This window comes from Notothenia rossii, assembly GCF_949606895.1.
Source record: "Notothenia rossii genome assembly, chromosome: 3".
NCBI classification, from domain to species: domain Eukaryota; kingdom Metazoa; phylum Chordata; class Actinopteri; order Perciformes; family Nototheniidae; genus Notothenia; species Notothenia rossii.
This window is the reverse complement of record NC_136901.1, coordinates 40,966,263-40,980,427: the sequence shown is the minus strand read 5'-3', so window position 1 is coordinate 40,980,427 and position 14,165 is coordinate 40,966,263. Positions and strand designations below refer to the sequence as shown.

The 14,165-nt window shown below is 39.2% G+C and overlaps 2 protein-coding genes across 3 annotated transcripts in view; both read left to right on the top strand.

Annotated features, from left to right (window-relative positions):
• The first annotated feature begins 1,553 nt into the window (after positions 1-1,553).
• Positions 1,554-7,813, top strand: LOC307031217 (type I phosphatidylinositol 4,5-bisphosphate 4-phosphatase-B-like). Its single transcript, XM_079668125.1, has 7 exons — positions 1,554-1,837; positions 3,057-3,232; positions 3,612-3,718; positions 4,707-4,818; positions 5,067-5,119; positions 5,212-5,302; positions 6,498-7,813. Exons 1-7 carry the CDS (start codon positions 1,735-1,737, stop codon positions 6,639-6,641), a joined length of 786 nt encoding a protein of 261 aa, XP_079524251.1. The 5' UTR covers positions 1,554-1,734; the 3' UTR covers positions 6,642-7,813.
• Positions 7,814-9,940: 2,127 nt separating this feature from the next.
• LOC307031942 (uncharacterized protein) overlaps positions 9,941-14,165 on the top strand; it is a gene marked incomplete at its 3' end in the record, with an annotated part of 37,557 nt that continues 33,332 nt past the window's right edge. For both annotated transcript variants that reach the window (XM_079669535.1, XM_079669534.1), the window contains exon 1: positions 9,941-10,585. In XM_079669535.1, the coding sequence (XP_079525661.1) occupies positions 10,476-10,585 (110 nt within the window). In that variant the 5' untranslated portion in view covers positions 9,941-10,475. The remainder of the gene's footprint in view (positions 10,586-14,165) is intronic.

Here is a 14,165-nt window from a genome sequence, read left to right as displayed (position 1 = left end):
TATCACATTTAAAACATATAATTAATAAATGTGTGAAAAATGCTTGTGTCCATAATGGGCAGCATAATATATACCCACATGACAGCTAAGGTCAGAAGAGCTTTATTTAACAGCTGGTCTTATGTCTGTGACCCCTCCTGTTTCCCTGTTGGTTCAGAGGCAAATTTTGCAAATATGGCAGTAGCCATTGTTCATCTTAAGATAAGATAAGATAAGATACTTTATTGATCCCAAGTTGGTAAATGTTTGTGTTACAGCAGCATGTACTACTTTTTTCTACTCCACTACAATTCAGAGGTTAACCTGGTATTTTTACTCTACTACATTTATTTTTGTTACTTTGCAGATTCTGATTAATTATGTGAAATATAAACAACCCTTAAATCAGACTTTAGTTACACCTGAGTAAAATTCAGCCTTATTAGTTTGTCTGTTTTGCACATCCTCCTGTTAATATCGTTGGACGTCCTGCACTAAATTGTTTTATTGTAGAGATCACTACAGTATCTTCTTGATATTTTATATTCTATATATCATTGACCCCTATTTAATATTTAAATGTTTTCAGCAAATATAACTGTATAACAAAAATATATAGACTCTAATAGTTTGACGTTATTATGAGAGTGCTCTCATACTTGTTTGATTCTGAAATTGTATATATTTATATAAATATATATGTGTGTGTTTATATATATCCCGACTGTAGCCTGTTATTGTCTCATTATACCGCACTGTGAATGAATTAAAAGTAAATATACAAGTCATCATGAACACAGTTCCGTCCATCAGACAGAGGGCTGCTGTGCCTGCTGTCATCATTAATGGACGTCTCTTTAAAATGACTGTTCAGAGGAGAGGATTTCTCATTTCTCCAACCGCCTTCTGCTTCCCCTCCTCTCTCTTCGGCTCCCCTCCTTGACTTCTCCACTCGCATCTCCTGTGGGCGGGACTAAGACACGAGGATAGGAGTCGAGGAGGGGAGTCGAGGAGGGGAATTAGAGTAATGAGAAAGGACCATAATTTATCTAATGCACCAGCACTTACTAGGGTCTTGCTTGTTTGAAGCCAATATGTCAGCTGTTCTTTTTGTCCTTAGTTTTAATCTTTATGGTCTGTTGCACTTATGGTACGTCGCTTTGGATAAAAGCATCAGCTAATTGCTATGTAATGTATAAAGAGGGTTGGGATGCACCCTGTTTTAGCATTGGTACGCGGCCCTACTGTCAAACGGATCAAATCGAAAACAGATCCCGCCCATCTCCACCAGCGCGCTCACCCATTGGTCGAGCGTGCTGTCAATCACAGCTCAGATCCCAGTCATGTGACAGATGTTTTTGTAATGTCGATTAAAGCTTAATTTTATCCATACCGTCAGTGCACTATTCAATGTTATTGACCGAAAACTAGTGCCTTTAACGTTGTAAATTGTAATTGATTAATACAAAATATAATTAAAAAACGGGCCAACTGTTAAGTGTTAAACGGTCCAACCCAAAACAGATCCCGCCCAAACCCACCAGCGCGCTCGCTCATTGGTCGAGCGTGCTATCAATCACAGCCGTGACTCAGATCACAGTCATGTGACAGATGTTTTTGTTCGCTTCCTGCCTTCAGTGTTATCGCCTCATCACGTGGATGTCAAAACCCCTGACTGGCTTTTTAAGGTTGAAATAAGGTTAGTTTATCTCTACCTTGGGATTCCCTCCCCCCAGGACTGCTGTTGAGGACGGGATGTCGGACGGGGAACGGTCGCCTCTTCTGTCTGATCAACACGACGGGGACAACGGCTTCTCTACCAGTCAGATTGGACATGGATATCAGAGAAAAACACAGAGTATGTGTCCGCCGAAACCATTCAGACATATTTAAAGTTGTTATAACATCAACATTCAAGGATTGTATTGTTTAATTCAAGCTGGACAATGTCGACAACTTGAAAACAAACTTGTAAACAAACGTTAGCTAGTGTCAGTTGTGGCTTGCAAGCTAACTAGCTATTAGCACTAAATCATTACATTGCAATACATTGCATTGCATTCAACTGCATTTTGTTTTTTGATAATGAACGTACAGTCGCACATAAAGAGGTTCAACTCAAAGGGAACTCACTTTAGGTTTTGTTATGAAAGTCTGGCAACATTTTAAGGCTGTGAACTGAAGCTATTCAGACATTTAAAGTGTTTATAGAAGGAACATATGAGGACTTTATTTTTGTATTCAAGCTGCTGAATGTCGACCACTTGAACACCAATGTTAGATTTTGCTAGCTGACGTTAGCAATGTAGCTAAAGTTAGCACTAAGTCATGCATTGACAGTCACAGATAAAGAGGTTTCACTCATGGAAATTCACTTTACGATTTGTTTTTAAGGTCTGGAAACCTTTTAAGGCTGCCACAATGTAATGACATGATCCCAAATAGCCTATACAACAGTTGCATAGGTGGAAGTATTCATGTCCTTTTACTTAAGTGAAAGTACCTTAAGTAAAGGAGGAGCACACTGAAAATACTCCACTATAAGTAACAATTCTGCATACTAAAGGTTGCTTTAATACAACATTATTAGTATCACTTCCTGTACTAATATTTATATTAAAAATAACATGCAACGTTCTTGTACATATGTTTTCATTAGAGACTCTTCTACTGAATGTCCACTTCCAACATGAGAGACACATGATAACAAAGGTATCCCAACTGAAGCTGTGAACATGACAGGATGTGTGATTACCTAGAAGAGCATCAGGACTGTTTGAGGCATATGATAGCTATGTGATTAACATGATGATTCAGCCTCTATGGAGAGAGACATATGACAACTATGATCACCTCTGACGTGGAGCTAATCTGAAGTAAACATTGAATACTGCTTTCTATTCCTCCATCTTGTGACTGAGTAACTCCCTCTCTTGGATATCAGCATGTGAAGGACACTGTTCAGGAACTAGTTGATGCTCTGTATGTGATGACTACTTCCATTCTGGAGAGCATCACAAATACATGGATCCTGAGATTCAAGCTCAAGCCGTTGACGAGTGATATTTTTCTAACAGCGGCGTTCCCCAACTCGGTGGCACCAGATGAGCCCCCCCCCCCGTACTCCCCTCAGGGCAGCCCGGACAGCGGCAGCTCTCCGGTGATCAGCTGCCGGGTGTGTCAGAGCTCCATCTCCGTGGAGGGCAAGACGCACCAGCACGTGGTCAAGTGCAGCATCTGCAACGAAGCCACGGTGAGTCACACACACAGATCATCAGCGGGGGAAAGCATCTATGTTCTCTCACAGAGCATTAAAGGGTGTTTCCCAACATTAGTCCTGCTTGTCCACCTTCTTCCCCAGTATGTCTGTGTTACAGTGAGTATTCAAACACATTGTGAGACAGACACACATGCCAGATTAGGGTTTTTAGAAAGACTGCAGTCAGAAGCTATTTCCTGTGTCAGGAAGTCTTCCCTTCGTCTCATCACAGAAGAGTTGTTGATAAGGTCAAAAGTGAACTATTTAAGAACCCAGAAATGGGGAAGAGACAGAAACTGAAAAAGTGCTGTGTTGGAAGTTTTCTAACTCCTCCTCCTCCTCCGCCCTCTTCCTTCATCTCGTTTCTCTGCAGCCTATAAAGAACGCTCCGGTTGGGAAGAAGTACGTCCGCTGTCCCTGTAACTGTCTCCTGATCTGCAAAGTCACGTCTCAGAGGATCGCCTGTCCGAGGCCGTACTGGTGAGGAACAGAAACAGAATGAGATCATGTTCACCTCCTCGTATTTGGCTCCATCTGTGCGGCAGGAAGACAGTCATCAAACAGCAACACACGGCCATCATGAGACGGTGAAGGAGCTGCTGTGCTAATTAAGTCAGCAGCAACTTCCCAATAAAGATTACCAGACGTATCAAATACAGAAAGGGAACGTTTGTAGCATCCTGGTGGAGAGAGGGGAGACCCTGGTTTTTCCTCTACTACTGATATTCAAAATGGTTATACCCCTTTATTATTATTATTATTTATTATTAATTAGTAATAACAGTGATCATCACCACAAATAGTAACATCTCAAATGTAAATTAAAAGGGATATTTCTCAACTGGAGCTCTTCTCTATGGTCTGCTTGTCCATTAACCCCCAATTGTTTTATGTGCAGCCATATTATCAGTTTAATAATAACAATACATTTTATTTGTAAAAGCAACTTTGCTAAAAGTAATCTCAAAGTGCTTCAAGGGGTTTAATATACTTTAAATAAACACAAGTTTAGGCCCTTCTTAAAGGAGTTTAAACACACTTGATATGTGTCTAGTCTGAAGTTTACAATCTGTAGAGTAAGATATATTTTCCCTTGTCATGTTGTCCTACAAAGTTGAAATAATTAAGTATTTTGTAAGAAAAACATAACAATTTAGGTCATAAGGACAACTTGTGTTTGCAAATCATTCAATATCTACAGCTAGTAGTTTGATTGACAGATGGTTCATCCTGTCATAGTGCACCCGCCTTTTTTCAAGCAGTTTGAAATGAAGGCCTCATCAGATGGTTCTGATATGTAAAGCATCAACAAATAAATCCTAAAAGCATAAGAATCAAGGACTTTCTCCCACTTTCCTGTATCTTAAGCAGTTGAAGGTAGAATGTGTCAGGGTTGTCTTAAAGCCACACCAGCTTTTAGTTGTTTTTCATTATTATTATTTGGTGTATTTGGGTTTTTTCTGTTCAGTAAACGTGTCATCAACCTGGGACCGGTTCGCATCGGGAGGGAGAGTCCGGAGCCTCGGAACCAGCCCGTCGGCATCAGGATCATCTGCGGACACTGCTCCAACACTTTCCTGGTAACACACACACACTCACTCACTCACTCACTCACTCACTCACTCACTCACTCACTCACGCACTCACACACTCTCTCAAATACACTCTCACTCACACACACACACACACACGCACACGCACACGCACACGCACACGCACACACGCACGCGCGCGCACACGCGCACCATTATAAATGACAGTGCATATTTAACTTCTCCATAACTTACAGTTAGTATTTTTGAAATCTCACTTCCTGTTTCTGTTCCAGTGGACGGAGTTTTCAGACCGGACTTTGGCCCGGTGTCCACACTGCAGAAAAGTGTAAGAGCTTCAATAATTCCTCTTAAAATACCACCAGAAATGTGTTTTTCCGTTGCCTTGACAACTCATTTATTCACGTTTTTTATTTCCAGCTCTTCTATTGGTCAGCATTACCCCAGGAGGAGGAGCCTGCTGTGCTTCCTGCTCTTCATCGTCCTCGCCGCCTCCACTGCAGGACTCGTGGTGTGTGTGTGTGTATTTGTGTGTGTGTGTGTGTTAGGGCTGCTCAATTAATCATATTTTAATCGCGATTACGATTATGGCTTGCAACGATTATGAAAACAACCTAATCGAAATAAAACGATTCTTTTTTTATTATTACTTTATTTAAAAAAAAGATTAAATACATTTTTTTTTTTTTGGTTTTTCAGTTGAATTATACTTAAAGTTCAGGTTGATCAACTTTTAAAAACATACTGTTCACATTTTTTTTTCTCCAATAAATGGAGGTTTTCAAAGTCAATGAATAATCGCATTTAATAATCGCAATTACAATTATTGACCCAAATAATCGAGATTATGATTTTTGCCATAATCGAGCAGCCCTAGTGTGTGTGTACAATCACAATATCTAGTAAAGTAAAATATGTAGAAATATCTAAAAGAAGCATTTTGGAGCTGCAGAGAAGTCTTAATTCAAATAAAAAATCCTTGTTTGGTACAAATGACCTATTATTATTTTAATATGTGTTTTGATGATGCTGTAAATAATGTTGTTGAACAGCGCAAATCGTTTCGCAATAGACCTATCAATCAAAAATAATAGCAATTAGTTTATTTTTTGCCAAATCATCAAAAAAACACAAAACATCAAAAACAAGGTCATAATCTGAAATTAAAGGTCCCCTATCATGCTGTTTTTCATCAATATATCACAGGTCTCAGATATATACAAAACATGTCTCTGAAGTGTTTGGCTCCAAACACCAAACAGATCATTGCAGCATTACCCATAATCCCCTCTGTTTCAGCCCTGTTTCCAAAGTGCTGATTCTCTGTCTGTTACTTTAGATGAAAATAAGGAGCCCCTCCCCACGCCCCTCTGAGAGACATTTGGTTACAAAGAACTCAATGGTGCTCTAGGAGGAGATCCAGGTGATAAGGGGGGGGGGGGGGGTCACCTTGGTTGCTGATTGGCTAATGGTTACACAATCCAAAACATCGTTATGACATCATAAAGTGGCCAAAATCTGATCAGCTCATTTCCAGACAGGTTTTTATAGAAATGGATCAAAAAGAGAGAGAATCTTTGTTCCTGAAACTTTCAGAGTCTCTTTCCACAGAGGGGACACATGTTGATGGATAAACACCAGAACAAGTGGATTTTGCACAATAGGTGACCTTTAAAGTGTGTGTTTAATCTAATCTCTCTCTTCAGGCTGGAACGTGGCGTCCCGCTCAGGACTCTAAAGGGATCTACGTCTCCTGGGTTTTCCTGATTCTCCTCGCTCTCCTCACCATGTTCAGAACCGTCTACTGGAGGTGTCTGAAGATCAGCGACCCCATATCCAACGTCACGTAGAGAGAGGGGAGGAAAGGAAGGAAGGAAGGAAGGAAGGTGAGATGGCTAGTGGAGGAAGAGAGGAAAGGAACAAAGTATAGATGAGACAAGGAGAGAGGAAAGGTTGCATTCAACATGAAAAATACAACTTCAAACTAAAAGGGATTTAACACAAAGAAATGTTCTTGATAAGTAAGACATGCAGATGTTTGACCCCACAACACACTGGGGGTGGTTGCTTGCGAAATTATTTCGTTTTTGACCCGGTAGTTTCCCAGTATGTTGTTTCAATTAGACTAATGTTCACGACAATGTTATTTAAACATGATGTGCCCCAAAGGATAATGAGATAATAGAGAGATAGGATTCAGTTAAGGTTCGTGTGGATAGGTCTCAGTGAAGGAGGGGCTTTAGTTCATGTTAAGTTCTATAATCATTACCAAATATTAATGCTAATCAATAAGAAGGAAGAAACAAGATGTCCAATCTTTTGACTCAACTCTAGTTTTTGAGTCATTTTTCTTTTGTTGTTATCTCTGTACTAGAAACGAACAAAAATAAATATGAAAATTCCTTCAGAAATACATTTATATTCATATTTCAGCTGATTTTCTTCGGGATCAGAAAATGAAATACAGGGGATAGTTTAAACTACGTGTTTTTGGGGCATTGTTTGTTAGATAACGCGCATTATATTATGTCGGGTATGTAATGAATTAATGTTGGAACATTTATAAGGCATTCATTCAGGATTAAGTGGCATTATTTTTTCATTAATCATCTCACATATTCATTTTGGGACATTTAATCATTTATTTCTTTGCTTGAAAATGATTCACATCGGAGAAACCTGCAGCTGATCTTCTAAACGTCACTGGAAACGAGTCAAATGTAAGATCTAATATCCCTCTAAATGCTTTTTAACTATTAACCACACACAGGGAAGGATCTATTTACTCGTCCTCTGTAAAAGTGTAAATAAATATATATTCAGGTGTTGATTATTGTGGTCTGTATATAATGATCCAGCTGTTGCGCCCCCTTGTGGCTGAGTGGTGTAAGTACCTGCTGACTGTGAAACCTGTTGCACTACATCGTTCTGATAAATACTACTGTATGCTTTAGTCCATATTGTTCCGGTGGATGGATTTTTGTATATTTTGAAACAAAGAAGTAATACTTTTAACAACGTGCTCTGACTCAAATTTGTCTTATTTTCAGATATAGATTGACAAGTTTTTGTGATTTTTTTTTTTTTGTCCATTATTACTGAATATTTTGTGATTTGGAAACATATTAGCAATATAAAAGTAAATATTTGTATTTATAGGGGCCTCCATTGGTCACAATTTTGGCTCCTGACATCAAAAGCGTCCTGCCTGAAATGTACAAATTGTACAAAAGCTGCACAACTTAGTTATATATAATTATAGTAATAGTAACAATACTTTATCCTGAGGAAAAACAAGATACTCTATTTAAGAACAGAATGAAAAAAAAACTATATAATTAAGATATTTATTAAAACATAAGAAGTTTAATTAAGGATATGCCATAAAAAAGATAACATATAATCATCATATTTATATAAAAGCAGGAGATTAAAGTAAACATCTTAAACACAGGGCTATCCAGTTTGATGCAATCTGCAACTTCACCACTAGGCGTCACCAAATCCTTCAACCTGACCCTAAAACACTAGTGGGATTTAAAAACACACCTGCCATGTGCCGCAAGCATCAAATGACAACATGTGTGATGCACTCAGTCAGGCTTGAATCCGTTTAGGAAGAAGTCGACATGACTATCTTTCACACATCATTTCAGATAAATAACTGGGAAAACGTTATTGCACAGTTTTCATGCAGGATCATTTCGGGATGGACTACGAAATGGGTTTTTTTGGGGCATTGTGACGACAGAAATATAATAAATATATGATGTATGTATGGGGACGTTTATCAAGCATTATTACATGGTTTAGTTGAATACTCGATTCTGATTGGTCAATTCAGAACACGTGACACATAAATCCAGAACAGACAGACCGCTGTCAAGGATTTATTGACTGTTGTTAAGGACGCTCACATCTGCAGAAAGAAGTCCGGTCGATTGAACTGCATGCAGTTTGCTTTTCGAACTGGGACAAGAAAACAACGGAGAAGCAACGGGGCAGAAACCCTCCTTTTTACGCAGCGGTCCAGCCATAGACATCAGACGGCAAAACATATTCAATTGCCAGTTACTTTGGCATTAGGCCAGGGATATCCGTCTATACGCCGGGATCCGGAGTCATGGATGATCCTGTTGCTGCGGTCCTGTGGTCCTGGATCATAAATCCTGGATGGATATCCTTGTGGATTCATCTTCCTATTATACACACATGCATTTCCAAACATTTGGACTACCTATGTTGCAAATGTATTATCTTTTCAGTTCACACACGGCATCTATTGCACGTCTGTCCGTCCTGGGAGAGGGATCCCTCCTCTGTTGCTCTCTCTGAGGTTTCTCCCATGTTCCCCTTTAAACTGTGGGGTTTCTCTGGAAGTTTTTCCTTGTACGATGTGAGGGTCTAAGGACAGAGTGTGTCGTGTTGTCATACTGATATTCTGTACAAACTGTGAAGTCCACTGAGACAAATGTAACATTTGTGATATTGGGCTATATAAATAAACATTGATTGATTGATTGATTGATTGATATCTAGATACTTTCCAATGTTTGACATAATGAGTTGTGCTACTTTTAAAGCAACCAACGATGTTTTCAAATCTGTAATAAAAAAGCTCGGAAAAAACGCTATCGAAGAAGTTCCTGCCGTTGCTACGTTGTTCAAACAGTAACAACGGACTACTTTTCTTAGCGGATGCATATCATTTTAAATAAATAATAGCGTGATATTTTTTAAATCAATAAAAACATTTCTAAATCTATAAAACCATTTCAATTAATATTGGGAGTCGTGTCGTTACTTTGTTGAGAATGTGGCCATGTAATAAGGCACATTATCAAGCTTCGCGTCGGGCTCCCGATCTGCCTTTCGGGTGTTCTTTTCCCCATAATGACCGCCTTGCTGCACATTATCCCTTTATTAAATCAGGAATATGTTGCTTGATTTAAAAAAAAAAACCACACGCACACATTAAATTACAATTTTTTTTGTATTTTAAATGTGGGATTAGTCATGATTAATTACACATTATTATCACGATTATTTACATTGTATAATATTGATAATATATACACTTAGCATGTACAAGAAATACAAGAGATGTGATTCCTGGTGTTCTCCCCCTCTCTCCCCTCCAGCTGCTGTCTCAGAGGGAATGTGTGTGCGTGTGTGTGTGTGTGTGTGTGTGTGTGTGTGTGTGTGTGTGTGTGTGTGTGTGTGTGTGTGTGTGTGTGTGTGTGTGTGTGTGTGCGTGTGTGTGTGTGTGCGTCCTCTCTCTGGCCCTTCAGTGTCTCGCTGCTTAAATCCCACTGAACCACGAGATGGCTTTAAGCCTCAGAAATGCAAAACGCTCGAGTCAAGAAACACCTGGGATAAAACACAGGAAGTGGATTCAACAATTTTCTTCTGCTCTGATTTAAAGACTTATATGTGTATTTACTTTTAACTTTTTTTTATCCTGTTTTAAAATTGGAACCTAATGGATTCATTGCCATAAGTCTCCAGAACTGCGGGAGGATTCCTGGAGGACCTGTTGGATAACACCCTATTTCTCTTTTGGATTTCCATTTGGATTTTAAAGCAAACTGACTCAAAATTGGACATGTTTAGTGTTGCAAGTGTGTGATTGGAGACATTAAGAGAGTGTGTTTATATGTCTGCGTGTGTGTGGATTTGTGGCCATGCTGGAGGAAAAGAAGGGCCCGGGATCAACGGACGCAAGTCACCCAAAAAAGATCCACAACAGCACGATTAAAACCAACCTCACCTCAAACAGCAGCGGTGCACACCGGTAAGAACAACAATATACTTATTTATCACTTTTATAAACTAGATAATGTTACACCTGCTAAAACATCAAACTAAAAGTGTCTCAGTCATGTAAACTTCCTATTGGAGGACTGTGGTAGATTATTCAAGATTCAAGGCTTTTATTGTCAGTTGTACATGTAGCCTAGATATATCAATGAAAATAGAAATAAAATAAACAGAAAAGGCAGTCAAGAGGAAGTTGATTGAGGGGCTTATGGATAGACAGAGTTGAAGAGATGGGTTATGTGGATAGTCTTGATGTATACACTTCAATAGGAGTCCATCCACGTTAAGTGTATAGTGACCATATTCTGGTCGGGCCATGTGTGCATACGGAGCAATTAGCAGGCGTGAAATGTTCCTCTGGTTTTAACCCCGGCTGCTCCGCCTAGCCTGAAGCTAAAACAAGAAGACAACTGTATGAGCGTTGTGTGTACGTTACGAGAGGAGACCTCATGAGTCTAAAGCCCGGGGTTTAAAGGTTTCACTCAGCTATGCGTATCATCCAGAATCTCCACACACATGTTGCTCAATTTCATCCGATGGCAGGCAGTAAGAGGTTGCTAAAGATTAATTCAAGTGATCGAAGCTTTAGCATATCACATTATATCACATTTAGCAGAAGCTTGTATCCAAATGCACCCATAATAAGTGCATTAAACCATGAAGAAACTCATTTTAAAACGCTAGTAAATTAGCTGTAAAGTTCAAAACATTGGTAGCGCTACATTCATTTATTTATTCATTTTATTTTATTAACGAGCAAGAAAGTGTGCGCACCGGTTACGTGTATTGTTGTTAGCATCTGGCGCTAGCTAGCTGCGCTAACGGATATAAGGAGCTGTTTCAACAACAAGATGGGGGGAGAGTCCTCTGCTGTCAGACTGATAACTACAGCTCAGGTCAGGTAAATTACTTTCTGAGTGTTTAGATAGTTAACTTAGTCTAAGTTATCTCAGTGGGTCTCAAACGGTTCGGTCACCATTTATGAATTCGTTTTTTTTATCTCTTTCATTTGATATGATTTAATTAACTTTATTTTATTTATTTTAGGTACAGTTAAAACTGGTGGATTTTTAAGACTGCAAAAATGAGCGAGCTGAAAGCTGTTATAAACCATTAAGTAACAATTGACAGTAAACAATAATAATTTAAGTGTTTTTTCAAGCAGAAAATGGCAGAAAATACTCCTTTTACCATCACACACAATATGTAATTGTCCTGCTTTTCGGTGTGTGTGTGTGTGTGTGTGTGTGTGTGTGTGTGTGTGTGTGTGTGTGTGTGTGTGTGTGTGTGTGTGTGTGTGTGTGTGTGTGTGTGTGTGTGTGTGTGTGTGTGTGTGTGTGTGTGTGTGTGTGTGCATGTGTGTGTGTGCGTGTGTGTGTGTGTGTGTGTGTGTGCGTGCGTGCGTGTGTATGTGTTACCATGCTTCGAGGACATTATTGGCCTTAGCTGGGTTTTGATGGGATGATAGTATAAGGGAAGTATTTTCATAATAATATCAACTGTGTGACGGTTACAAGTAGACAAGAGAGGGGAAGGTGATGAGGTGGACTGATGAAGATGAGAAGAAGTCAAGAAATAAAAATGGACAGAATAAAACGGTGATACTGTCACAGTGTCTAGTTTATGTAAGGTGTGAAATATCTTCAGTCTGAAGCAAGGCTTTGCTCTGAGCTCTCTGTTGCTGTGGATTTAGGAGTGTTTATGTGTGTGTGTGTGTGTGTGTGTGTGTGTGTGTGTGTGTGTGTGTGTGTGTGTGTGTGTGTGTGTGTGTCTGTGTCTCTGTGTGTGTGAGCAAATCTGATTTACCTCTGTGTCCTCCTTGTCTCTATTTTCAGGTTTGATCACAGCTCTGTCATCTGATGCTTGAAGCACAAGTCATGTCAAGACCAATTTACAGCCACACACACACACACACACACACACACACACACACACACACACACACACACACACACACACACACACACACACACACACACACACACACACACACACACACACACACACACAGGGTCTTGGAGTGTTTCTATGCCTCGTTATTGCTCCGCTTAGATTTATATTCGTGCCTGTCGTTTATATTTGATCTTTTTTTTTGGATCTCAGCTTGTCTTACACACACATTAGTGACAAAGGTCGAAATTACAGCCACAGTTTTAAACAATCTTTCAGGCATTCAAAACAACATTGACTTAGATGGCAAAAAGGGCCAACATGCTAACTCATTCAAAGCTTTAGGACTCATTCCTTTTTAAGTCAACTGCCCCTTTAAGACCCCTTAACCTGATATCACATGGTTTATTTTATATTTGCAAAGTATATATTGCAAACCCTTGTAGTTTGCTTATAGATTTGAGTTTTTTCTTTACCAAGAACACTGTCTTGAACTTGAAGCCGTAAACCCAGCAGACTAGAGGAGGGTCTCCTTCTTAAAGTGTTAACGGCCGACAGGTGTGAGAGAACAGGACACTGTCCAAACAAGACGGGAGTTTGAGTACCTTCAAGTGATGGAGATATGATGAGCAATAGTAAAAACAAATGAAGGAAAAGCAGCAGCTGCCTTTTTAAAAAAAAAATCCAACTGTTTCTCCTTCGGACACACGCCACGTGTTAATCACACCTGTCACGCTGTAAAAACCAGGGCGCTCTCAAACGTTTACGAGGTGTTTGCCGGTCATATGGGGAGTGTAACGGAGGCTAAATGTGTGTGTGACTTTGTTCCACTACAAGGTCAGTGTGTTTCTGACTTGAACTTGATCTTCCTGGAACATCAATCTAACTAGTATCTGTTACAAGACATTAAGTCACTTGAAGCAGCACTCCTCAATATCTTTAGAAATGTTCCCCTCAGCTCTATGTAAAGACTCTGTAAGGCTTGTTGTAAAGGATATTTTAATAGGCGAGAAGTTCGTAAAAAACCTGTTGTGTTGTAATTAGCTCATGAAAAACATGCTTGTTGTCTCACCGAAAAAACAAGAGAAACAAAGGCAATAAAAAAGATTCCCAGAATGCATTACTTTTCATTTTTGGCACATATAGGCCTCCGTACTTAGCTGCAGCTTCATATTTAGATATTTAGATTTTAGATTTACTTTATTGATCCCATTTTGAGAAATTGTTTTGTTACAGCAGCATGTAAGGCATTGCACAAGGTCATCTTGATCTTTCTGGTATATCAATCCTATAGAGCATCTAGCAAGTATCTATTACATGAAATTAAGCATTTTTCACTCCTCAATATCTTTAAAATAGTTCCCCTCAGCTTTATGTATACAACACTCTATATAAGTTATAAAACCTTGTTGTAAAGGACATTTTAATAGGTGAGAAGTTCGTAAAAGACCTGTTGTGTTATAAAACATGCTTGTTGTGAAATCCAAGAGCAACAAAAAGGATTCCCAGCTGCATGTATTTCTTTTAATTTTGGTGCATATAGGCCTCCGTACTAAGCCAAGCTGTTTATGTGTTTGTATATTGTTTTATGCTAAGCTAAGTTAGCCAACTGCTGTAGCTTCATATTTAGATATTTAGATTTACATATTTAGGAAATATGTTTT